The sequence below is a fragment of the Festucalex cinctus genome, chromosome 1, assembly GCF_051991245.1.
Source record: "Festucalex cinctus isolate MCC-2025b chromosome 1, RoL_Fcin_1.0, whole genome shotgun sequence".
NCBI lineage: Eukaryota > Metazoa > Chordata > Actinopteri > Syngnathiformes > Syngnathidae > Festucalex > Festucalex cinctus.
Genome location: NC_135411.1, coordinates 48,773,430 through 48,796,086, shown reverse-complemented (window position 1 = coordinate 48,796,086; position 22,657 = coordinate 48,773,430). Strand labels below are relative to the sequence as shown.

The 22,657-nt window shown below is 40.9% G+C and overlaps 1 protein-coding gene across 3 annotated transcripts; it reads right to left on the bottom strand.

Annotated features, from left to right (window-relative positions):
- Positions 1 to 415: 415 nt before the first annotated feature.
- On the bottom strand, positions 416 to 22,564 carry ciita (class II, major histocompatibility complex, transactivator). Of its 3 annotated transcripts, none has more exons than XM_077539450.1 (21): positions 22,437 to 22,564; positions 19,930 to 19,992; positions 18,879 to 18,926; positions 18,734 to 18,790; positions 12,730 to 12,834; positions 12,580 to 12,648; positions 9,037 to 9,237; positions 8,762 to 8,818; positions 8,311 to 8,406; positions 6,282 to 6,344; positions 5,982 to 6,199; positions 4,642 to 5,879; positions 3,952 to 4,467; positions 3,680 to 3,859; positions 3,543 to 3,608; positions 2,830 to 2,910; positions 2,657 to 2,740; positions 1,825 to 1,908; positions 1,656 to 1,739; positions 1,417 to 1,500; positions 416 to 1,320 (listed from the first exon to the last, which is right to left on the bottom strand). In XM_077539450.1, exons 2-21 carry the CDS (start codon positions 19,982 to 19,984, stop codon positions 1,245 to 1,247), a joined length of 3,462 nt encoding a protein of 1,153 aa, XP_077395576.1. In that variant the 5' UTR covers positions 19,985 to 19,992; positions 22,437 to 22,564; the 3' UTR covers positions 416 to 1,244. The 3 variants fall into 3 exon arrangements, with proteins under 3 accessions (XP_077395576.1, XP_077395582.1, XP_077395591.1); XM_077539456.1 differs by having other exon boundaries at positions 12,580 to 12,645; XM_077539465.1 differs by lacking the exons at positions 12,580 to 12,648; positions 12,730 to 12,834.
- Between the last annotated feature and the right edge of the window lie 93 nt (positions 22,565 to 22,657).

Here is a 22,657-nt window from a genome sequence, read left to right as displayed (position 1 = left end):
GGTTGTGGACAATTTGCAAAACTATTTTTAACTCAATTAGTTTGGGTGCAGCCACCACTCCTTATGTACTGTAGGTTCCTTGAAACCATGTTTTATGCGTATCATGCTCACATTGTGTCCACAAGGGGATGTCAGTGCACAACGAAGAAAACGGCACTAAAGAATTAGCCTTTACCTAATAGATCTAACAAAACTTTTCCTGATCATGTTTATTTTGAAGACAAACATGATCAGGACATGACTTGTACCAAATGGAACGTACAATAATTGCGCCTGTAAAAAGCTACTCATTCATGACACTCAGATTGATTCACAATAAAGAATTTAAATTAAATGGAAATTATGTTATCCAATGATAAAATGGAAAATAAAAGGACTTCATATTTTCTTGTGTGTCCAAAGTTTTATGCAAAGATAAGGCAGGGCAGTTTTATTTCTCTAGAACATTTCATACACAAGACAACTTGTGCTGTACACAAAGACACAACACCTACAAGCATCGACAAGTTAGCAATATTCAGAAGCAAAACAAAAAACATGTAGCTTACAAAATTATGAAAATAACATACATTGACAATGTTGAAACACATTGACAGCAAACTTTAAAAACACTTATTACTACTGAGCCATAACAAAGCCACCACACAGTTCCCACCCTTCTAAACACTTAACTTTGTAAATATAAGGAAAAATAGCAGCCCGTAATATATGAAATTTGGACCCAAATACAAATCTGATAGTGAATCCATGATAAGTGAACTGTGAAGTAACGAGCGACCACTGTAAACAGTTAACAGTTGCAGCTTCACGGAGACCAGGCTTATGACAGAGTCCACTTAAACGGCCTGATGAAGCACAGACCCCTCAAAGTATTTTTTTTTCCCCCTAAACATTGAGTGCATTAAATATGACTGAGCCAAATGTGAATTGTAAATGCAACAAAAAACTTTTTAATAAACTCAAAGTGACAAATAAAATAAAGGCACATTAACAGAGCAAACATACAGACATTGCTCATCTTTGACACATGGTATTTCTCCAGTCTCAAATGCACCAGGCATTACCACATAGAGAACATATTGTATAGCAACAAAGGACCAAGTTCCTTTCAGCAGTGGAATATTGGACTGTCAACCGTAGACAAATACAATGTATCCCTTCTGTGTATGTTGCTGTTCTATATGACCTGCACATAGAGTACATATATGATGAAATGTACCAGAAACTGGTGTGTGGATGCATTACTAGTGCCAAAGGATTCTTGGATCCTGCTGCTGAAGTCTCTCAAATGCGCCATACGGAATACACGGGTTCCACATCCTGGAATGGGAGAAAAGAAGCAGAGGTATGTCGAAAATAGTGTGCTTTTTTATACATAGGTTGCTGCATTGATAGTTGGACAAAAGTTTTTCTCACCTTAAAGTCTTCATTTTCTTGCATTCCCTAAGGCTGCTTCCCAAGCATTGCGCACCGATATCTGATAGTTTATTATACTTCACGCTGTCAAGAAAACAAGTTGCACTTTAAATGTATTTGTTTACTTCACTGCTATCCTGATTTTTTTTTATGAGTCAAAAAAAATCTAAAGATGTGTTTTATTACAGTATAAGTGACTTCTGCAGGATATTTTAAAGATGCACTTCAAGAAGTCTTACTCTAGGTCAGTCAATGACGCCATGTGTGGGAGGACAGCGGCTAAAGTGGAGGCACCTTCATCAGATATCACATTGCTGTAGAGGCTGGAAAAAGAAGAAAAGGAAGGGAAGTAAAAAAGTCTACTGCACCAATATGTGTTTGTTTTTGTGTAAATATGTGACTACATACATTAAACACTGTAGTTTGGGTAGATCCTTCAATGTAGTCGCCATCTTTTTGACCCCAATGTCTCCTATATAATTCTGTGACAGACTGCAAACCACAAAGCAGGACAACACAATTTAGACAATAGATTATTGTTGCTATAGCATTTAATTGAAACATTTCTTATAGGTTAATTGAAAGCTATTGTACTGTACACCTGCGACCCTTGTGATATTGTTAATATTTTATAAGGATTACATCTACAATTGAATGCAAACTTGAAATACAACTTACCCTGGTAAAGACAATTTCATTCTTACAGTCAGACTCAGTATCAATAAAGATGATTACTTTAACAACATAGCAAACAACCAACACAGCTGGGAAGTTTATTCATCATACCATCCACAATCGTGGTTTCAAAGAAAAGTAAACTCACACAACCCAGAACCTTGGACAACAAATTCACAATACAAGCTGGAACAAACGGAAGCACAAAGCAGTGCATAGAATTGTGAAGAACAGAGATTTTTGTGTCATTGTGCTTTTTAGATACGATTGCATAAATAAGCCATTAATCGCCGTATGCAAAATTAGCTGTTAGCTAGCAAATAGTAATCAAAAAATTAAAAAAAAAAAATCAGTGTCACTCCGTCTCTAACTACATCCAGAAGCCACTGTGAAAGCAGTTAAAAGATAGCAGGATAACCTGCTATCTAAAAAAACAAAAAACAAACACCACACCTACTGTAACATCTTACAAAAGAATAGTATCTAATCTTTCTAATAATCCCAAAGTATCCTGTGATCACAATAGCATAACTAGAGACAACTTCCGGTATGTGGTCTTACTCACTTGAGTATCTGTAGAAAAGAGAGGGAGGCGAAGGTATTAGCCAATTGCTCAGCTCCATTGTCTCCAATTGTGTTGCCCTCCAAACTGAAGGGGAGTAAGATCAAGTGGGTGAGATACATCGAATGAATGACTGACCCACTGAGACAAAAATAGTGGAAAAGCTTTGAAATTACTCTAGATGCTGGAGGTCAGTTAAATTTGGCAGAAACTCCCAAAGTTTGGGGATTGCATGGGGTCCACGCTCTGGACCGATCCTACAAGGAGAGATCCATAAGTGATATTATCAGACTACCGTATTTTCCGCACTATAAGGAGCACCGCATTATAAGGCGCACCTTCAATGAATGACATATTTTAAAACTTTTTCCATATATATGGCGCGAAGGTAGAGGCTGGGGTTACGTTATGCATCCATTAGATGGTGCTGGGCTAAAGGGAATGTCAATAAAACAGTCAGATAGGTCAGTCAAACTTTATTAATAGATTACAAACCAGCTTTCTAACAACTCCATTCACTCCCAAAATGAATAAACAGCTGTTTTATTATTTTCTCTGAGGTAAAGTATTAGTATTAGCTAGCGATGCAAGATGGCGGGATCTTCTGCGCATGCACGTCACTGATCGTGCAGGGTCAACGATAGCGTCTTGACAGCGAGACCTGTTGCGGCTCAATTTGATCCATATATAAGGCGCACTGGATTATAAGGCGCATGGTCAGCTTTTGAAAATATTGAAGGCTTTTAGGTGTGCCTTATAGTGCGGAAAATACGGTAAATTAGATGGGTCAAGTATAAACATACCACAGCAAGCAAATACTGTAGTTATTGTGGACGGTCAAAACAGTAAAAATATCATCATGCATTACAAATAATGCAGAGGTACTCACTCTAACTCTAGTTTGCGTAGATCCTTGACTGCTGGAACTCCCTTCTCCAAGATTGGATCAGGTTCACTGAGTGTAAAGATAATACACATGAATATAAGTCACAGTGTACTGCATAAACCAATGAGTAGGTCAGTTACCAGTCTGACAGCCTCCTGCGCATGTGAATGTTCACAAGCTTTGCTAGATGTTCTATTTGACACACGTGCATGACCTTCAGAGGGTGAATCTTGAACTTGGTCACAAAACGTTGAAGGCAATCTCGTTCATCACTCTGCTCTACCTGCTCCCACAGAGAGATGACATCCGCTATGCAAGCCCTAACGAAAACATGAAAATTTCATCATCACTTTAAGATGAAACTTTAAGGTTTGCCATGTCCGAAGGAAGGGTTTGTTAAACCAAACTATACCTGTATGTACTGCAGCTGCCAAGACCCACCAGGGACCCGAGTCCTGGAATCGGTAGCCCAGTGTTCTCAAGATCCAAAGAAACAGTTCTACCTCTGTTTTCAGCTCTTTCAAGAATCTTCTGCACAACATATGCATCCGGTGGGCCAAGTGGAACGCCATGAAATGTGAGGACCTCGGGTAGGTTTGCCGTCAGGTGAGTGAGCAATGGTGCCTCGTCATTCTCATTGCTCCCATTTTCATGTGAGAAAGTTGCTTCAAAAACATAGTGGCACAGCTCCAGGACCTGATCAGGGTACAGGTCAGCAAGGGAAAGACTCTCAAAACGTTTCGCCAATAAGGCTCGCTTGCCGGAGTTTACGTCTAAATGAAGCCTGCGTAACTCGGTTCTTTTAAGGAACAGGATGCCAAAAGCAAAACGCTGAGTGAGCTCTTGCACTTCTCCTTGGGGACGCCGACGTGCCTTTTGGCCAGACTGGGAAAGGATGTTCTGGAGGGGGTTCTGAGACCAAACATTCCTGGGGAAAGGGAGCTCAGCATGGGATATACAGTACATGTTCTGTTCAACATTGAATTAATGATTTTTAGGGTATTAGTTCATCAATAGGTTACTGTTGCATTTGTTACTCACTGAAAAGTAAAACATTCATCAATTTTCAGTCTTTCGATTAGACTAAAGAGACAACATTTACCTTGCCATGGACAAATAGAGTCCTGCCAGGTAACTCTGAACGAAGGGATCCGTCCACATCAAGATGTTGTTACCACTTATTGTTTCTTCTATGTCCGTACTTCGTTCGTCTCGGCTTTGTTCTGCATTTTTACTTTCTGATATCATTTCTTCTTCTCTTTTTACTTCCTCCCCCTCACAACGGAAGCAGTCCCGTCTTTCCCTTACTTGATAAGCAAGGAAGAGTCCCGTCCTGATTCCGAATGTCTTGACTTTTGAGCATAGAACAACTTCTTTGGACAGGATGGACGTGTTGGCCTTCACTCCTTGCCAGGCCAAATCGCACAAATGGGACATAATTTGTTTTTTACAGATCTCCCCAGGAGCAGTTTTAATCTCATCTGTTTTCATTTGCCCCTTCCTCCTTGTTGACCGCCTTGTTCTTATCTTCACCTGAGCTTTTCTTGTGCCTTGTGCTTCATCCTGAGTGCAACAGCCCCAGTTGTCATTTTTCATTTTAATGCAAAGTGCTTGATGGCAGAGCTCAGTTAAAGTTCTTGGAAGGCCCTCTGAACCTTCGGAGTGTTCCAAAACTAAGCACACCAGTCGACAGAGGCCGGGATTCCAACAAAGGTGACGTAGGTAGCTGGACTTTTCTAAACATTTCAAGGCAGATTCCCTGAGATCAGGATGGGCAAAGTACTTGGAAAAATATGTTTCTATATATGGAGGGGTAAATCCATTAGCCTCTAGAAGGCAGTCCATTCGTCGCACTAGTTGGCAGGAAGTGCTTCTTGGTCTGACAGAAATCAGAAGAGAGCATCCTCGAAGGATCACCCTTTGGAGGATGGCAGAGTACAGCTGTCTAACTGTAGAGGACTTGTCTTTATGGTCTTTCTCTAACAAGGTTGTAAAGTCTTTTTCTTGAAACAGCATTTCATAGTCATGATCATCAAAACCATCAAAAATGACGAGCACACGTTTGGGGGTTGCAAGGACTTGTGCGTACACTTCCTCAATGTTCATAATGGAAGTGGCATGGGTGGGGAAGCCGAGTAGAAGGGTCTGAAGACTGTAGCGTGACTTTCTTGAAGAGATGAGATCTTTGCCATTCAGCAAGAATACAAAATCAAATTGTGGAATGCCGCCTCTGGTCCAGTCCTGGCACAGCTTTCTGATCAGGGTGGTTTTCCCCATGCCTGCTTTGCCAAGTAGTAGTATATATCGTTTCGGTTTATCTCCATTGGAGTTTTCAAATATCTATCAAAAAGAATGGAAACATTATGACACATTTGTTCATATATAGCAGTCGTAGCCTTTTTAAGTCTACAATATGTTGTTAAGGATAAGGTGAACATGAACCTGCTTCAATTGAATCAATCTTTTTTGTCTATCCATATCACCCATGGCCAGCAGATCTTTGTTTAGGCACTTGTTCTTTTTTTTCCCTGAGCAAAACATCTCTCTCTGGATCACTTGCACATCCACGAAATGAGAGCTCAAACACAGCCTTGGCTCCATTTCCTCGCAGATTTTATACATATGGGCTTTGGCAATTTGAATGTAGTCCTTTACATTCTCTGAGGATGAAACAAAACTTCTTTATCACGCCAGTTCAACTCAGATTTCCATTCAAACTTCTGACAAATCGAAACAACTTACGAGGTATATCAAAGGTAGCTGGAGATTGTTGAACTGTGGTTGACTCGTTACATTCAGTCATCTCTGAAATGTACACACAAACAAACGCTGGGTTGTTTAATCTACCCAAGTATAGGGTTGTGACATGCTCTGCCCATTTTGGGTTATTTATTAGATGGGTCCCAATCCCTCAATCCAAGTTAATCTTTTTGATCTACTTAACTAGTGGGTTATGAAATGCTTAATCAATTATGGGGTACAGTGTTCCCTCACTTTTCGCAGGTGATACGTTTCAGTCCCACTCGTGATAAGTAAATGTTCGCAAAGTAGAGATCGTTAAGGGGGCGGACGGAGGAATTAGACACAAGCATTGGCCTTACTGTGTAGGTGCCAACATGTATGAGTAACTTATGTTCTAAAAATAGATCACCAGTGATGGGACTGTAAGAAAATTGTATTTGTAGTAGAGCTGGAAAACAATTACATTTTTTAATTAGATTAATCACATTATAGAATTTGGATTAATCACGATTAATCGCTGAATTAAAAAGGCTTTTTTTATCAACATTTTTTTGCCCGCCAAATTTGAAGAGCACCTGTTGTTACGTGTTAATTCTTTCGACATTTAATGTTATGAGGACGTCTTCAACATTTTTTTAACCACTGCACACACTCATCCTCCTCTTTTTCTAATCAGTTAATTAATTGTATAATTTAAAATGGAATACTTGCATAATTCAAAATGGAACAAAAAATGACCCCAATATTATAACATAGCCATCCACTATCAAACTAAAGGATAATCTGTGGTCAAAATTAATAGTGTGATTAATTTGCGTTAATATACGATTAATGCAATATTTTTTTGTGATTAACTAGTTAACGCTTTAACTTTGACAGCAGTAGTTGTGTGCTGAAGGGTTGGATCCCAAGGCGCAGACACAAATAAGGTTTTAACTATTTATTCACATAACTTGACTAAACGAAAAACAAAGAGACTGCATGTCAAGGCTTCTTGGGCCGGAAACACATCGATGAACAGAGTTAATAACCCGGCAACACACACATTTCTCAAACAGCTTAGACAGTGACTCGTTCTTATTGGTTGAGGCTAGACATGTGGGTAACCCTGATAGGTCGATGAAATAGGATACATACATGGATCGATCCAATTCGCTGCGGATTGGCTCCTAACCATATAAGCAGCTGAGAACAGACTGAACTAGACCCATCTGATTCGCTGCCGACTAGTCCTAACCATATAGAGAGATCCAAGATTCCTGACATCCCCTAGTTGCAAGCCGATTGCATCAGTTCAAAGAAAACCAAACATAAACAAATCATCAGTTCAAATAAAGTCAACTATCAGACATGATAGTTTAACCCAGGCGTGACCCCAGCCATGAGACAAGACCCAAACATTACTCCTGCATGACCCAAGTCATGACAGTAGTCATATAACTTATCTGCTATACAGCATGGGTTTAGTTCATTTTGTATTATTTTTACAAGAATAAGTTATACAGGGGGCGGCACGGTGCTGGATAGCACGTCCGCCTCCCAGTTATGAGGACTCGGGTTCGAGTCCAGGCTCCGGCCTTCCTGGGTGGAGTTTGCATGTTCTCCCCGTGTCTGCGTGGTTCTTCTCCGGGTCCTCCGGTCTCCTCCCACATTCCAAAGACATGCATGGCAGGTTAATTGGGTGCTCCGAATTGTCCCTAGGTGTGTTTGTGAGTGTGGATGGTTGTTTCTGTGTGCCCTGCGATTGGCTGGCAACCAGTCCAGGGTGTCCCCCGCCTACTGCCCATAGCCAGCTGAGATAGGCTCCAGCACCCCCCGCGACCCTTGTGAGGAATAAGCGGTCAAGAAAATGGATGGATGGATGAAGTTATACAGGTAAATTTCAATAGTAAAACATCACAATTATAAACGAGGTCACAGAACTTACTTTTTATGTATAGAGAAATGCTTTCAGCAATGAGATCAATTGTTTTTTTATCACCAATACGCTTGTCAAAATGCAGGGGGGGGGGGAACAAACTTGACTGACCATAATTGCACGGTGGAGACATGACTGTGCTGGTGGTGTCTGACAACGTTCCGGATGGGGATGAGCTCATTAGGGCAGGTACTCCTGCACTGTCCTCTACAGAAGAGAAGGGAGAGTTTAGGAACACGATATTACCTACACAGACATAAAGTAGCAGACTGGCTGCCATCTTGAAGCTTAAGTTTAGTTTCGACCCATGTATCACAACTCTAGAACACAAAATTTTAGTATTATATTGTGCTCTCGAGCATTTAGTAAGATGGTGCACAAAATAAAATGACCGTTTACTTTTCATTTAAACATTACGTGACATTTAAATTGTAAAACTTTTAACATTGTATTCAGGTATATAGTTATGCACTGCCCCCAATGCCAAATCCTGAATAAACTGAACTGTGTAAAATCCTACTGGATTCTCATGAATGCTACCTCATGCAGGAAACTCACCCACCTAGGGAAAAGGGCGTTACAGGAATTTTGGATCCTGATGGTGGAGGAGGTACATGTACTGCAGCCATGAGACAAAACAGAAAATATGTTAGAGGAATCATGTTTTGGCAAAGTACTCCCATGTGGTACTATTTCTATAAAACTTGTTACGTCTATTTTACCCAATGTGAATAACCGACATCTTAATGGTTTATAGTGTGCCCTAGAGATTTGTATGTTTCGATCAGTAGTAATCAAAGCACATCAACCCTGCAACTTGAATGATTGCTCACTCACCCAATACATATGTTGGTACAGCAGCAGTGGGGAATGGAAGACGGATAATTGGAGGATAGATCGTTGGCGTCTCACACTGATGAGATGTAGTGTCTGGCAATGTGACAAACTGGATGGAGGGATGGAGATGAAGGATGCTTTGTCGCGGCGAGGAGAGACATGAAAGATCTCCCTGACTCTGTATAGATCTTGTGTCACTACCTAGAAATAAAGGCCAGAGAATTCAGGAAACAAATAGTCATGTCTATCATACATTGTCTATCATGTCATGTCATGTCATGTCTATCATATTATACTTTAGTTCATACGCCAGAAAGTGGCTTGGGCTTCCCAGATGCCTCAGCAGTATAGGGCTCTATGGAAGAGGAGTCTTGGAACTGCCCCTGCCCAGTTTGGTGGAGGAATACAAGTGTGCCAAGGTGAGACTAGAGATGACGCAGCTGGATTCAACCGACACTCACCTGGCCCAGGCTGCCCCTCATTTGGCTATTGGGAGAAAGTGGACACCAGCAGAGGCAACTCAACAGGCCAGAGCAGCTCTCAAGCACAGGGATATCGTGGGACGACTGCAGCAAGAGAGGAGTGGTCTTGGCGCAGGAGTTGTCATGGCATTGTGGAGCAAGGCCACCGCACCCGAGAAACGAGCGCTGGTGGTTCAAGAGGTGCACCAGCAAGAGGAGGTGGTAAGGTGTGCAAAGGCGGTGGCACAAGCAAGACAAGGCCAATGGACGACCTGGGAGGGAGTGGAGAAGAAGATCTCCTGGCAGGAACTGTGGGAGACAGAGGCATTTAGGACAAGCTTGACTATCAAAGCTGCCTACGATGTCTTGCCAACTCCCAAAAACCTCAACCAGTGGTATGGTGAAGACCCTAATTGCTCCCTCTGCTCAACTCCTGCTACACTGAAGCACATCCTGGTTGGCCGCACGACCAGCCTCACTCAACGTCGGTACACCTGGCGGCACAACCAGGTGTTACGGTGTCTTGCAGAAGTGTTGGAACATCAGCGAACAAGCACCAACAAGCTCCCTCCCCCTACAGCTTGCGGGCCAGTAACACCATTCATCCGAGAAGGGGAAGGTAAAGCTACCCTCAGGCCCTCAAGACCAGAAGTGGGGCAGCTCAGCAGGGCACGTGACTGGAAATTGTTGGCAGACCTGAACCAAAAGCTCTGCTTCCCACCAGAAATTGCGCTGACCAACTTGAGAACAGACCTCGTGCTGTGGTCAACCTCACTTAAGCACGTGTGCATCATCGCTCTGACGGTGCCGTGGGAAAGTTCAGTTGAGGAGGCCTACGGGCGCAAGAAGCTGAGATACACAGAGCTGGCAGCCGAAGCTGAACAACGTGGCTGGGTAGTAAAGATCCGCCCCGTCGAAGTAGGATGCAGAGGTTTCGTAGCCACTTCAACAACAAGGCTATTCCGAGAGGTGGGAGTATGAGGGAAGGCCCATCGGCAGGCCATCAAGGACCTCTCCAAAGCAGCAGAAAGAGGGAGTCAGTGGCTCTGGCTCAGGAGGAAGGACACCAGCTGGGCCATCAGGTGAGAGTCGGCATCCAGGGGGGTGATCCTGGGACGCTGGGAATCACTGCTGAACCCTCTGGAGATGTCGTGGGCCTATCAGCGAAACATTGAGGAAGGAGGGCGCCCACTTGACAACCCATCGGGTGCCGTCACTCACATGATTATCCCACAGAGTCTTAGGTATGCGATAGAGGGATATTATCATCTAGTCCTACGCTATAATATAGTCGTCAAAACAGAATACCAGGTGTCAATCAACTGCCGGGCTCTGCCGGCACACTCAGCATAGTTTTGTCATAGCGGGCAGTGGGTACACCACCACAACCTCATGCTGACATGCTAACTTGGACTTCACAAGCTTTGTTGAAACTAGGCCTGCCAAGATTTGTTGACTAGTCACGACGATCAAAATCATCCATCCATCCATTTTCTTGACCGCTTATTCCTCACAAGGGGCGCGGGGGGTGCTGGAGCCTATCTCAGCTGGCTCTGGGCAGTAGGCGGGGGACACCCTGGACTGGTTGCCAGCCAATCGCAGGGATCAAAATCATCGACATTTAATATTAATAGTCAACAAGTGTTTTATTTATGTATTTATTTATTTATGTATTTATTTGGATCTCTGTTTTTCTATCGAAAATTGCCTCGTCTCGCACTTCTCAAGCTGGCTGTTTCCATCATGCATTATGGGGAGTGGAGTGTGATGGCTAACCTGTATTAGCAACAGAATCTGAAATAAAACTTAGGAGCATCTCACCCAAAATACTACATTAGAAGTAAACCTCACTTTCATGGCTCACGGCAGTGATAAAGCAGCATAAGAAACATGTTGTGGCTGATGCCTAATTGAATTTCTGGTATAATAATCATCATTGTCATGCCTGGAAGCTAGCATTAGCACCGCGTGTGGACCGCAATACTACGGAGCCCCTAAGGTGACATGGTAGAAAAAAAACAAAAAAACTCCTGCGTTCCCTTGCAAAACAACTTTACGTTCCCTCACGAAGATTGCGTTCCCTCGCAAAGATTGCGTTCCCTCGCAAAACAACTTTGCGGGAACGCAATCTTTGCAAGGGAACACAAAATGTTTTGCGAGGGAGGGAACGCAAAGTTTTGTTTTGTTTTTTCTACCGTTTCACCTTAGGGGCTCCGTACAATACTCTGTTAATTTGGTACACGAACATAAGGTCTGTTTCTATTATGGATTACGGAGGCTTTAGTCAGAAAACTCGCATTTATTAATAACCAAACCAGTTAGACCACCGAAGGTATTGACATCAAAGGCACTCCTTCTCTCTCTCTCTCTTTTCACTAGCGAGTCACAAACACTCACAGTGTTGTGTTTATGAACTTGGACATGGAAAGACTCAACAGAACATGACAGCTTTGCCGCAAGCCCTCAATGGCAACACATAACAATAAAACAAAAATAGTTTGTTATAATATGCAATACAGTGCTAAAAAACATGAACTCCTCTTAATCTTTAAGGATTTATTTCTTTTTTTTCCCCCCATGTCAGGTGCATACCACATTTTGTTTTTGTAGCTCAATTTACTTTTAAATTACACATACTAGTGAGGCAAAACAAAACATTTTGGATAGAAGGTTAAATAAAACAAAATAAAAAACAACACGTGTTCATTTTAGTGGTGTCCAGCAAAGTGTATTTTCCTAATTTTACACATCTGATTTCACTACCTTTTAGGCCTACATTAAAAATGGCTTAGTCCCCAAGAAGAGTGAAATATGTTTATAAGTATTTATTTATATATTTATAAATAGTTTCATAGTATTGGTGCTACTCTGCATAGTTTTTGGTTCAATTTTAAAATACACTAAAGATTTACATCAAAAAAAATTCTAAAGCCACAATATCACCATCAATTTATTAACATGTCAGAAATTATGGTACTAGTTACAAAATCAAAGTTCAATGTACTGTAATCTTAATTGTCCTCATTATTAAGTTAAGATGAAATGTCATACATATTCATAAGGTAAAGTCATGAATTCTCACCTTCAGCTTTTTGTTTCTTTGAAGGACAGTTCTTTTTTGCTGTCGGGTTCTGTTTTGATAATGTAGCTGCTGAAGAATAAACAAACATCTTTAACACTTTTTCATTATTTTGTATAGTTATCTTTTTGTTTATTTTTAATGAGTGCTCACCTCTGGGCCTTTTTCGAAGAATATCAGTTATTCTTTTCGGCTTAATTTGATCTACCTGCTGGTTTCTGTGTTGGCTTGGCAGCTCTTTTGCCAATGGAATGTCATCTGCAAGTCACAGAGAGTTGCAAAATTGTCCGGTGCAATTGTGCTGTCTTTTAACTAAAAACATTAAAAGGAACCCCGGCTTTCATGACAAGTTTGCTCTATATTGTTTATTTGGTTGTTAATAAGATAACTATGAGATTCATTTTAAAAAATCATTTCCAGTTTAATACATTTTGTAGTAACTTTATTTAGACGTACGCCGCCATTGTTATATAGCTACGTCGCAACACATTTCGAATGGCGGTGGTAAGGTAAACCTCCGTTACGTTCCTATAGGGACGATCAAAACTCTTGAATGCGTCTGTTGAATGACGAGAGCACCGCGCTGGGGACCGTGACTCTCCCGATCGCACGTTGTTTCTTTTGGAACGGCACAAGGTTTACTTTGCTTTTTTGTTAGACCTTTCACATTGCTCGGCAGAGAACCACCGCCATTTTTTACGTCACTACGCATGAAATGCGTTGCCAGGTAAATAACAATGTCGGTGGGGTTGGCCAAGATGGCGCCGTGAGAGGACGTGTTTTACCGAGCTCTGCTACCAACGCTATTTCTGTATGGTGAAATGTTTTAGACCATCTGCCCCTGGAAAGATAGAATGTTAGAAAGTCGACTCGTTTGTGTGTGAAATGATGAGTAAAATGCCGAGTTGCACTGAGAAGAGGAAAACGCGTTCTGGTAACGAGAAGGCCTTGACATCTTGCAGCGAAGAAGTTTCAGCTAATGCGGCTAAAGCTAACCGTAATATCCTTATGGACAGTTGCCACGATTATGCGTTGAAAGAAGAATTGTCTCAAGGTGATGGATGAAGACGAGTTTGATGAGAATCCAATAATCCCAAGTAAATCACCTCCTGGTAAAAGAGTGAAATGTGACGACGTTAGCTGTGAATTTAGTGACTCCAGTGTTGCTTCGAGCATCATTGCCTCACTTGCACAGCTGATTAACACTACGTCCGATAAACTTGAGTCACTAATTCAAGAAAACAAAGCTGTAATTACGGACCTGAAGAAAAAGATCCGCTCCATTGGCGAGGAAGTAAACTCAATGAAAGGTAAAGTCGCTAAGGTTGAGCAGCTCTACCAAGAAGAGAAAAAACGTGCTGACAGTTTGGAAAGGAGAGTTGTTGACATGGAAAGACATACTCGGCGCTGGAATCTGCGAATCAACGGCATATACTTATACTTATTTAGACCATCTACCCCTGGAAAGATAGAACGTTAGAAAGTCGACTCTGCTCGTTTGTGTGTGAAATGATGAGTAAAATGCCGAGTTGCACTGAGAAGAGGAAAACGCGTTCTGGTAACGAGAAGGCCTTGACATCTTGCAGCGAAGAAGTTTCAGCTCCTGCGGCTAAAGCTAACCGTAATATCCTTATGGACAGTTGCCACGATTATGCGTTGAAAGAAGAATTGTCTCAAGGTGATGGATGAAGACGAGTTTGATGAGAATCCAATTATCCCAAGTAAATCACCTCCTGGTAAAAGAGTGAAATGTGACGACGTTAGCTGTGAATTTAGTGACTCCAGTGTTGCTCCGAGCATCATTGCCTCACTTGCACAGCTGATTAACACTACGTCCGATAAACTTGAGTCACTAATTCAAGAAAACAAAGCTGTAATTACGGACCTGAAGAAAAAGATCCGCTCCATTGGCGAGGAAGTAAACTCAATGAAAGGTAAAGTCGCTAAGGTTGAGCAGCTCTACCAAGAAGAGAAAAAACGTGCTGACAGTTTGGAAAGGAGAGTTGTTGACATGGAAAGACATACTCGGCGCTGGAATCTGCGAATCAACGGCATATACTTATACTTATTTAGACCATCTACCCCTGGAAAGATAGAACGTTAGAAAGTCGACTCTGCTCGTTTGTGTGTGAAATGATGAGTAAAATGCCGAGCAATCCATAGAAAATCAGCAGGTCCGAATGGAAGTGATCAAAATCTGCTAGGCTGTCTGCCTGTCTTGCCCTAGGAAAAAAAGCATCTGCCAGAAGTGATTGACACTGTCCATCGCCTTGGCTCCAAGAATTCTTCAAGGCCCAGAAGCGTGATTATCCAGTTTTCATCTCGGGTTCATAGGACGGCGTTGTGGAAGGCTGCTAAGGACTCCCGATACCTACGCGACAACGGCCTGCGTTTCGCCGAGGACCTTTGCAAGATCGACAGAGAAAACCGGAAGAAATTGTGGCCAATGATAGAAGCTGCTCGCAAGGAAGGAAAAGCAGCTTACTTTGTTGGTGGTTGTGGTTTCATTGAAAACGGGGAAATTTTCGCCCCACCTTGACAATCTTTGGACATTGGGATTTTGTTTTTGATTCTATAAAATCTAATGGGGGCATGTTCATTCGATGAGTAATAGGCAACTTTTCTCCAGATGGGTTGGGTTTCATTTGTTCATTGTTTTGAAGTTGTTTTCATACATTTGATAGTAGATGGGGATTAAAATATTGCTATTTTTTCATGTTGAATTTCACACAATTCTGATTGTTAATGGTACAGTTCTTGGTGCTATTCTAATGTGTTAAGTTACTTGCGACTTAATTGTCTATTATATAGTTGTTTTATTTTCATTTTTGAGTTAAACTGTCTTTATCTTTTGTTTCTTTAAATGCCAGGGGTCTAAGAGATAACGGGAAGCGCAAAGCCTTGTTCTTGTATGCTAAGTAATGTAAAGCTGACTTTGTCTTTTTTCAAGAAACTCATTCCACTGCAAACGAGCAAAACTTTTGGAGGTCAATAACAGGTAACATACTTCACTCTGATATTGATGATAAAGGTCATTATATATGTCAAGTTATTAACATTAATAAGTCATTTTGAACATTCCTGTCAAAGACACAGTTACATATTTGGGAATATCTATCATTAAAGATGAGAAAAAAAATAAGTCCCCTGATTTTTACACCAGTTATTGAAAAAAATAAAAAAAGATTTAATATGTGGCTTCTTAGAGATTTGTCTTTAAGAGGTAGAACCCTAATAAGTAAAGCAGAAGGTATTTCCAGACTTACTTATGCTGCCCTTTCATTGTATGTAGATGATAAGACCATTAAAGACATAGACCAGATGCTTTTCAAATTTTTTATGTAAGAATAAAACGCATTACATCAAAAAAAAAAAAAAATCTGTGGTTATGAATACGTATGAGAAGGGGGGACTGAACTTCTTAAATCTTGACTCTTTAAACAATACATTTAAAATTAACTGGGTTAGGTCTTTTCTGAATAATCCTGATTCAATTTGGAACTGTATTTCAAACTACCGGTATGTTTTTTCCAAAATTGGTGGATTAAGATTTCTGTTGTCATGTAATTATAAAATTGAAAGGATTACCATCCGCTTATCGAACTTCCATAAGCAGGAATTGCTTGCTTGGTCACTTATTTACACTTATGACTTTTCACCACACCGCTACTCTATTTGGAATACAGTTTTCCCTCGCTATAACGCGGTTCACTTTTCGCGGTCTCGCTGTATCGCAGATTTTTTTTTAAGTGCAATTTTGCATATTTTTTTTACAGTAATATACCCATTTTATAAAATTTATGAATGTTTGAACATTGTCAAAGTTTGAACAAGAGAGAAATGTGAGAACATGTAAATGCCTCAATGAGAAAAGTGTATAAATTGTGCGGTGGGGGATTTTAGAGCCTTAAAACATTTATAAGAATTGCAAAACAAAGCTAACTACTTCGCGGATTTCATTTATTGCGGGTATTTTTTGGAACCTAACCCCAGCAGAAAATGAGGGAACACTGTAACCAAGACATTTATTACAAGAACAAGTCCATTGTTTTTAAGACCTGGTTTGAGCATAATATTATCTGGGTGAGTCAATAATTCAACAGCAGGGGAGTGTTATTTACTTCTGAGGAATTTCTTGGACACTTTGGGATGCCTCTGACGCCCAAACAATTTGCTGTCATTTTTTATGCTATTTCTTCTGGTGTGTTGATGCTGTATAGGGGTCACACTGGTGTTGCAACTGACACTCCAATCGCTGATATCACTGAATCACCAATTGGTAGATTATGTTTTAATCCTTCTAGTCATAAAAACAATTGCAAAATCTGTGCTCTTTTCCAATCTGATATTGTGTCTGTGTCACCTGTAATATCGTACTGGAACTGTTGTGTAAAGAATTTATATTGGAAAAAAATTTGGACCCTGCCTCGGAAATTCTTCTTGGTCAACAAGGTGAAGGAAGTGTCTTTCAAAATGATTCATTTAAATTTGTTAAATTTGGTTATGATATGGATCTGAACTGCTCCTTCTGTGACTCCCAATCAGAGACTCTTCTGCATCTGTTCTGGAAGTGTACTTATGCTCGCAAGCTCTGGCAAGACATTTGCAAATTTATTTTGGACAATATCTATTGTAATTTTGTGTTTTCTTTACAGAATTATTCTTATTATTTTTTAGATTTTTCAACTATGACAGTTAATTTGAAAAAGAATATTATTTGATTAATCTGTTAATTTATCTTGCTAAGTTTTATATTCATAAATGTAAATGTGCAAAGTCAAAACCTGTCATGGTTCTGTGGTCTCTCTCTGCAGTTCCGGAGTGTGGCAGGAGGCGGCGCCAACCTCGCAGGCAGAGGCCTGCTCCAACACCTGGGCCTCATCAGCCTGATGAGCCAACAACTTATTTAACCAGCCCCTCCTTTGGTTCTGTGCCGGAAGATTCCCTTGCCATACCTGCTACGTTTGCTTGTCCCCTCCTGCCACACCCTTGTGTAGTCTAGTTCCTGTTCTCCGGCTTGTAGTGGTTTTTTGTTTCTCTTACTTTCTGTTGCTACGTTGGTCCCTAGTGTTTTATGTTGCTACTTTGCGCTTTAGTGTTTTCTCATCCCTGAACAAGGTGTTTTTTGTTGCTACTTTGTTTTCTAGAACTTTTTCCCTGAGCAAGGTGATTTTCTGTTGATACTTTTGTGAACAATAAACTGTGGACTTTGTCTCTCACTCTGCATCCTGGGTCCTGGCCTTGCTTTGCCTCACGGCATCATAACAAAAACCTATTTTTTTCTGTTTTTGAAAGAGATTGATGTATATTTTCAGTCCATCTCTACTTCCAAAAATAAGGCTGTCAAGACCTTGATTTTGTGTTCTGGTTTCGGTGTTTTTAATATTTAGATGTAAGATTGTGTGTGTGCGTGCGCGGGTGGGTGACTAATTAAAAAGAAAAAAGTAAATAACAATGCCAGCGTACGCCCAAATAATGTTTCTACAAAATGTATTAAACTGGAAATTATTTAAAAAAAAAATAAATAAATCTCATAGTTACGTTAGTAACAACCAAATAAATAATATAGAGCAAACTTGTAATGACAGTCGGGGTTCCTTTTAACATCATGAACACATTGTTGAATTAATACCTGTCTGACAATTAAACTTGAGATTTGTGACCTCTGCAAAGGCATAATTTTAGGCAAGGCAGGTTTATTTCTATTGCACGTTTCATAAACAAGGCAACTCGATGTGCTTTACACAGGAAAGCAACAAACACAGCAGTTAACAACATTCAGAAGCAAAGCAGAGAAAACAAAAGGAGCTTACAAAATTTACTAACCCATTAGACAGCAAACTTTAAAAACATTTGGGGTAAAGAAATTTTCTAAGATTATTTTAAAAAACAGATGCAGTTCTTGTATATGATCTGACTAGACTGCAAGTTGAGATTTTGAGGAGTGCTGCAAAAAATAACCACAATAATATGCTTCATTGCGCGTCAGAAAGTTCCTCTTTTCATTTTCACTACCCTCGCGAAAATGGTATCATCATATTTTTGGTTTTAATGACATTGCGCAACCTGCAATAACGTTTGATTTCAAATATATGGCTTTTTTTTTTTATTTCACAGGATGGTATTTTCATGCAAAATTACACAAAAGAGATCTTACTAAAGTCATTGTCATCAAGAGTCAACATGGGATCGTCACCGAAGAGGGCATTTGTGTCTAGATGAAAAATAGCAAACAGTAAAACACACCGTACCTGCGAGCAGGTCATTATAATGACATGCATCCATTTTTGGTAGAAACATACCAAACATCTTCACCAGGTAACTGTCGTTCATGAATTCTGATAAATCGTCTGAAACACAAAATGATTACATGATGAAACATCTCAATCTTAACATTATGCACTAGATTTATTAAAAAAAACATAACAAATTCTGACACTACAAATACATTAACTCTCAGTTTTGTTTGACAATGTCAGTAGTAATCATATGTTTATTATGTTGAATGTTGCTTGGAAGAACTGTACTGTGTCATCGTACGAGGCGGCTTAACTGTTAATTATTAATATTCACTATAATGTAGGGCTACAAACTGCAGCAATAACGATAAAAACTCTCTGACAGTGTCAAATCAAATATTGCCAACTTTCATTTTTACTTCATATCTTTTTGCAGTTGTGTAAATGTTGCTGTCATATTTTTAAGGTACAGCCAAATGCCAATTAATACATTTAGGCATTTACTAATATGTGTCATGTTTTGGGTTTAAGGGTTGTTTTTGGGGTTTGGGCTCTTTGTGTCGTTTGCTTTTGGTTCCTTTGTGGTTTGTTTTCTTGTTATTTCCTTGTATCCCTTTGTCTCGTTAAGTGTGATCTCGTCCACCTGTGCTTGTCTACTTTCCCTCTTGCATCAGCCAATCAGTGTCCCCAGCCATGTGTGCCTTGCCCAGGTGTCCCTTGTTGTGTAATTAGTTGTTATGTATTTAGTTTCCTGTTTTCAGTTGAGCTCTTGTTGGTCCATTCTTGTTGCTACTCTACTTCATGCTCCATTGTTTCTCCACGTCTTGTCTCGCTTACTCCTTTTGGACTTTGTTTTGATTTCATGGTTTGTACCAAACTTTTGCCTCCTTTTTTTTTGTTAAACATTATTGACTTCATCCTGTGCCACCTAGATTAAAACGCCTGCATTTGGGTCCTCCACCAACACCCCTACCTAACAATATGATATCAATCATGTATTCTCAAAAATATGACTCAATATGACTCAATAATAGACTTGACACAAGGGGGCGGGGCTGCTGATACAGAGGCTTCAGTGACCTTCATAATTCATTGTCCTGGGTAAAATACTAACCTGGTAAAGCTCCATAGTCAGGACATAAAACTGGGTCCTCATCTGTTTCCTGCATCGTGCAACCTGTCACACACGCATAAAGAAAACGCACAGTTACTCATGTAAATCTGGAACACTGAAGGATATTCAAATTTGCTGATAATAATTAACCACCTAGGAAAACTAGAACGGTGCTTCCCACTGTTGTGATTTATTTATAATTCCTCTTCCAACAGCAATGTTATTGATTTGCTCAAATAAAAACTACCCCATAGACCGCTTGCTAGTCAAGACAACATTGACAAGACTTTTTGTATGGCCACGTGTAATCATGGTGCACATGTTAAATATCTGTTAAGCCTCATGTTTCGAAGCACAATGTGTTCTGAAGGTTACTTTCCCTCCTCCAGCTACTTTCATGTGCGACCTTTGCATCGATATTTATCTACTTTTTACAGTAATGATTAAATAATAGTATGGTGCGAAGATGCCATCAACTCAACGAGCTGAAGTTTTGGTATTTACTAGGAAGTTATAGCCTCTCAAACTGTAAATATGACATCAAGATTGAATCTGTGATTTTAGGAACTTGGTTGATGATTTATTTATATACTCTTGTGCGCTTGATTAGTAACACACAACAAAAACGTGTATTTCCCTGCCAGTGTTGAGTGCTAAGGACACTGCAGTTAGAAAATGCTCTTTAACAGTTGAGGAAAACATCACATTGTTTGCCTCATCCATCTATCTTCTTTCACTCATCAGGGTAAGGTCGCTGGGGTAGCACCTTTGTAGGCTTTCTTTTCCCTAACCACTTTTCCAAGCCAGCCGTGAGACACATTGCATATCCTGTGTCATCCCCCGGGTATCTACCTGGTGTGACATTCTTCGGACACCTCATGAGAGAGGCATCCAGGAGGCACCCTAATCATGCCCAAGCCACCTTATCTGACTCCTCTCAATGTGGAGGAGCAATGAGATCATAGGCAAAGGTACTAATGTAGATCAACCAGTAAATAGAGAGCTTCTTCACCATGACAGAACAATACACAATCCTCGTGACTGCAGACGCTGTGTCGATCCGCTATCTCCTGCCTCATTCTTCCCATGTCCAATATTCTTTTGAGAATTTTTACTGTACTTCACACTTGCATGCTTCAACCACTCAAATACAGCAATGTAGCATGCTGTGGACAGCACAGTGGGGTCACGGTGAGCATGTCTGCCTCAAACTAGTTCTGAGGTTCTGTGCTCAAATCTTGGTACTGGTCATCTTCTTCCTCTATTCAGTTTTCATGTTCTACCTGTGCTACCTCTCACATTACATAACAAAAACATGCACATTAAGTTCACTGGAAGACACTAAATTGTTCATGGGTATGAATGTTTGTCTATATATGGCCTGTTTTTGACAAGTGACCAATCAAAGGTATCTGCCTCTTGCCCCAAATCAGCTGGGGTAGGCTCCAGCCTCCATCTCACCTGTGACCAAGAACAAGTGCTTTTGAAGATGGATGAATATTGGTTAACATGCCATAATAGTGGACGGCAAGGTATTCGAGTGGTTAGCACGTCTGCCTCCCAGTTCTGAGGACTCTGGTTCGAGTCCAGACCTCGGCCTTCCTGGGTGGAGTTTAGATGCTCTCCCCGTGCCTAAGTGGATCTTCTCCGGGTACTCTTGGTCTCCTCCCACATTCCAAAGACATGCATGTCAGGTTAATTGGGTGCTCTGAATTGTCCCTAGGTGTGCTTGTGAGTGTGGATGATTGTTCGTTGTGGTGTGATCTCTATAGATACACTTTGTCGTAGTTTGGTCCACACACCCCTGTGATTTGATTTGGTATGTTCCATCTACCCGCGACAGGTAGGGGGAAGGCGCGGGCCCAAGGGGAGTAGCGTGTTGTAGGCGTTATTGTAACCTTGGACCTCGATGTAGCAGTACCCTCTTTCTTTTAAATAGAATTACACAACATTCGTCTCTGTGTGCCCTGCGATTGGCTGGCAACCAGTTCAGGGTGTATCCCGCCTACTGCCCAAAGCCAGCTGAGATAGGCTCCAGCAATCCCCCGCCGCGACCCTTGTGAGGAATAAGCGGTCAAGAAAATGGATGGATGGATGTCATAATAGCCAGACGAAGATTTTTGATCGTTTCAAACACCTATGTTGTTTGTGGGAGACATGGAAAACAGGCTGGATATGTACCGCGGGTACTCGAGGACCGCGGTTGAGAACCACTGAACTACACTATACGATGGGAGACATTTAATCCATGCACCTACGCAACAAGCTACATCATCATTTGAGAAATGTTTTAGTGTAGACCTGCGTTAATGTTAATTAGCTTATCGCGGAAAAGACAACCAACAACATGATAGGGACACAACGCGCTAATTAAATAATGTCACCAGGCAAATCACGACCTGTTAAAATGCTGACTTTACTTTTGACCACTCAATGAAGAAATTAAACTTTTAGACCAGCGGGGCGAGGGTGCATGCGCTCCACCGGAGCATCATTATGAAACTTACCCGGCCAATTCGTCTCGCTTGATGTTGTGCAGCAAGTGCTGTTTTTCTCGCTGGTAGCTGTACACAAACTTTTAAAGCGTTGTCAAACGTGCTGCTTCATGTCCTGAAGTGACCGACGGCTCTATAAACTTTCACTTTCTGTATGACTGCACAAGACGGCGAGTAAAACTTGGCACTTGGAAGAGTTTTAGGGAGATATCAAAGGGGGTTCTCTAGTCTGG

What these genes read in the sequence shown, in the direction of transcription:
- ciita (XM_077539450.1), bottom strand. Translation starts at nt 19,984, where the DNA reads ATGCAGGAAACAGATGAGGACCCAGTTTTATGTCCTGACTATGGAGCT. An exon ending in GGCAGCTGCAGTACATACAG is followed by an intron (nt 3,860 to 3,951) that starts GTATAGTTTGGT and finishes TGTTTTCGTTAG; the next exon opens with GGCTTGCATAGCGGATGTCA. An exon ending in TCTTTTCTACAGATACTCAA is followed by an intron (nt 1,909 to 2,656) that starts GTGAGTAAGACC and finishes TGTGGTTTGCAG; the next exon opens with TCTGTCACAGAATTATATAG.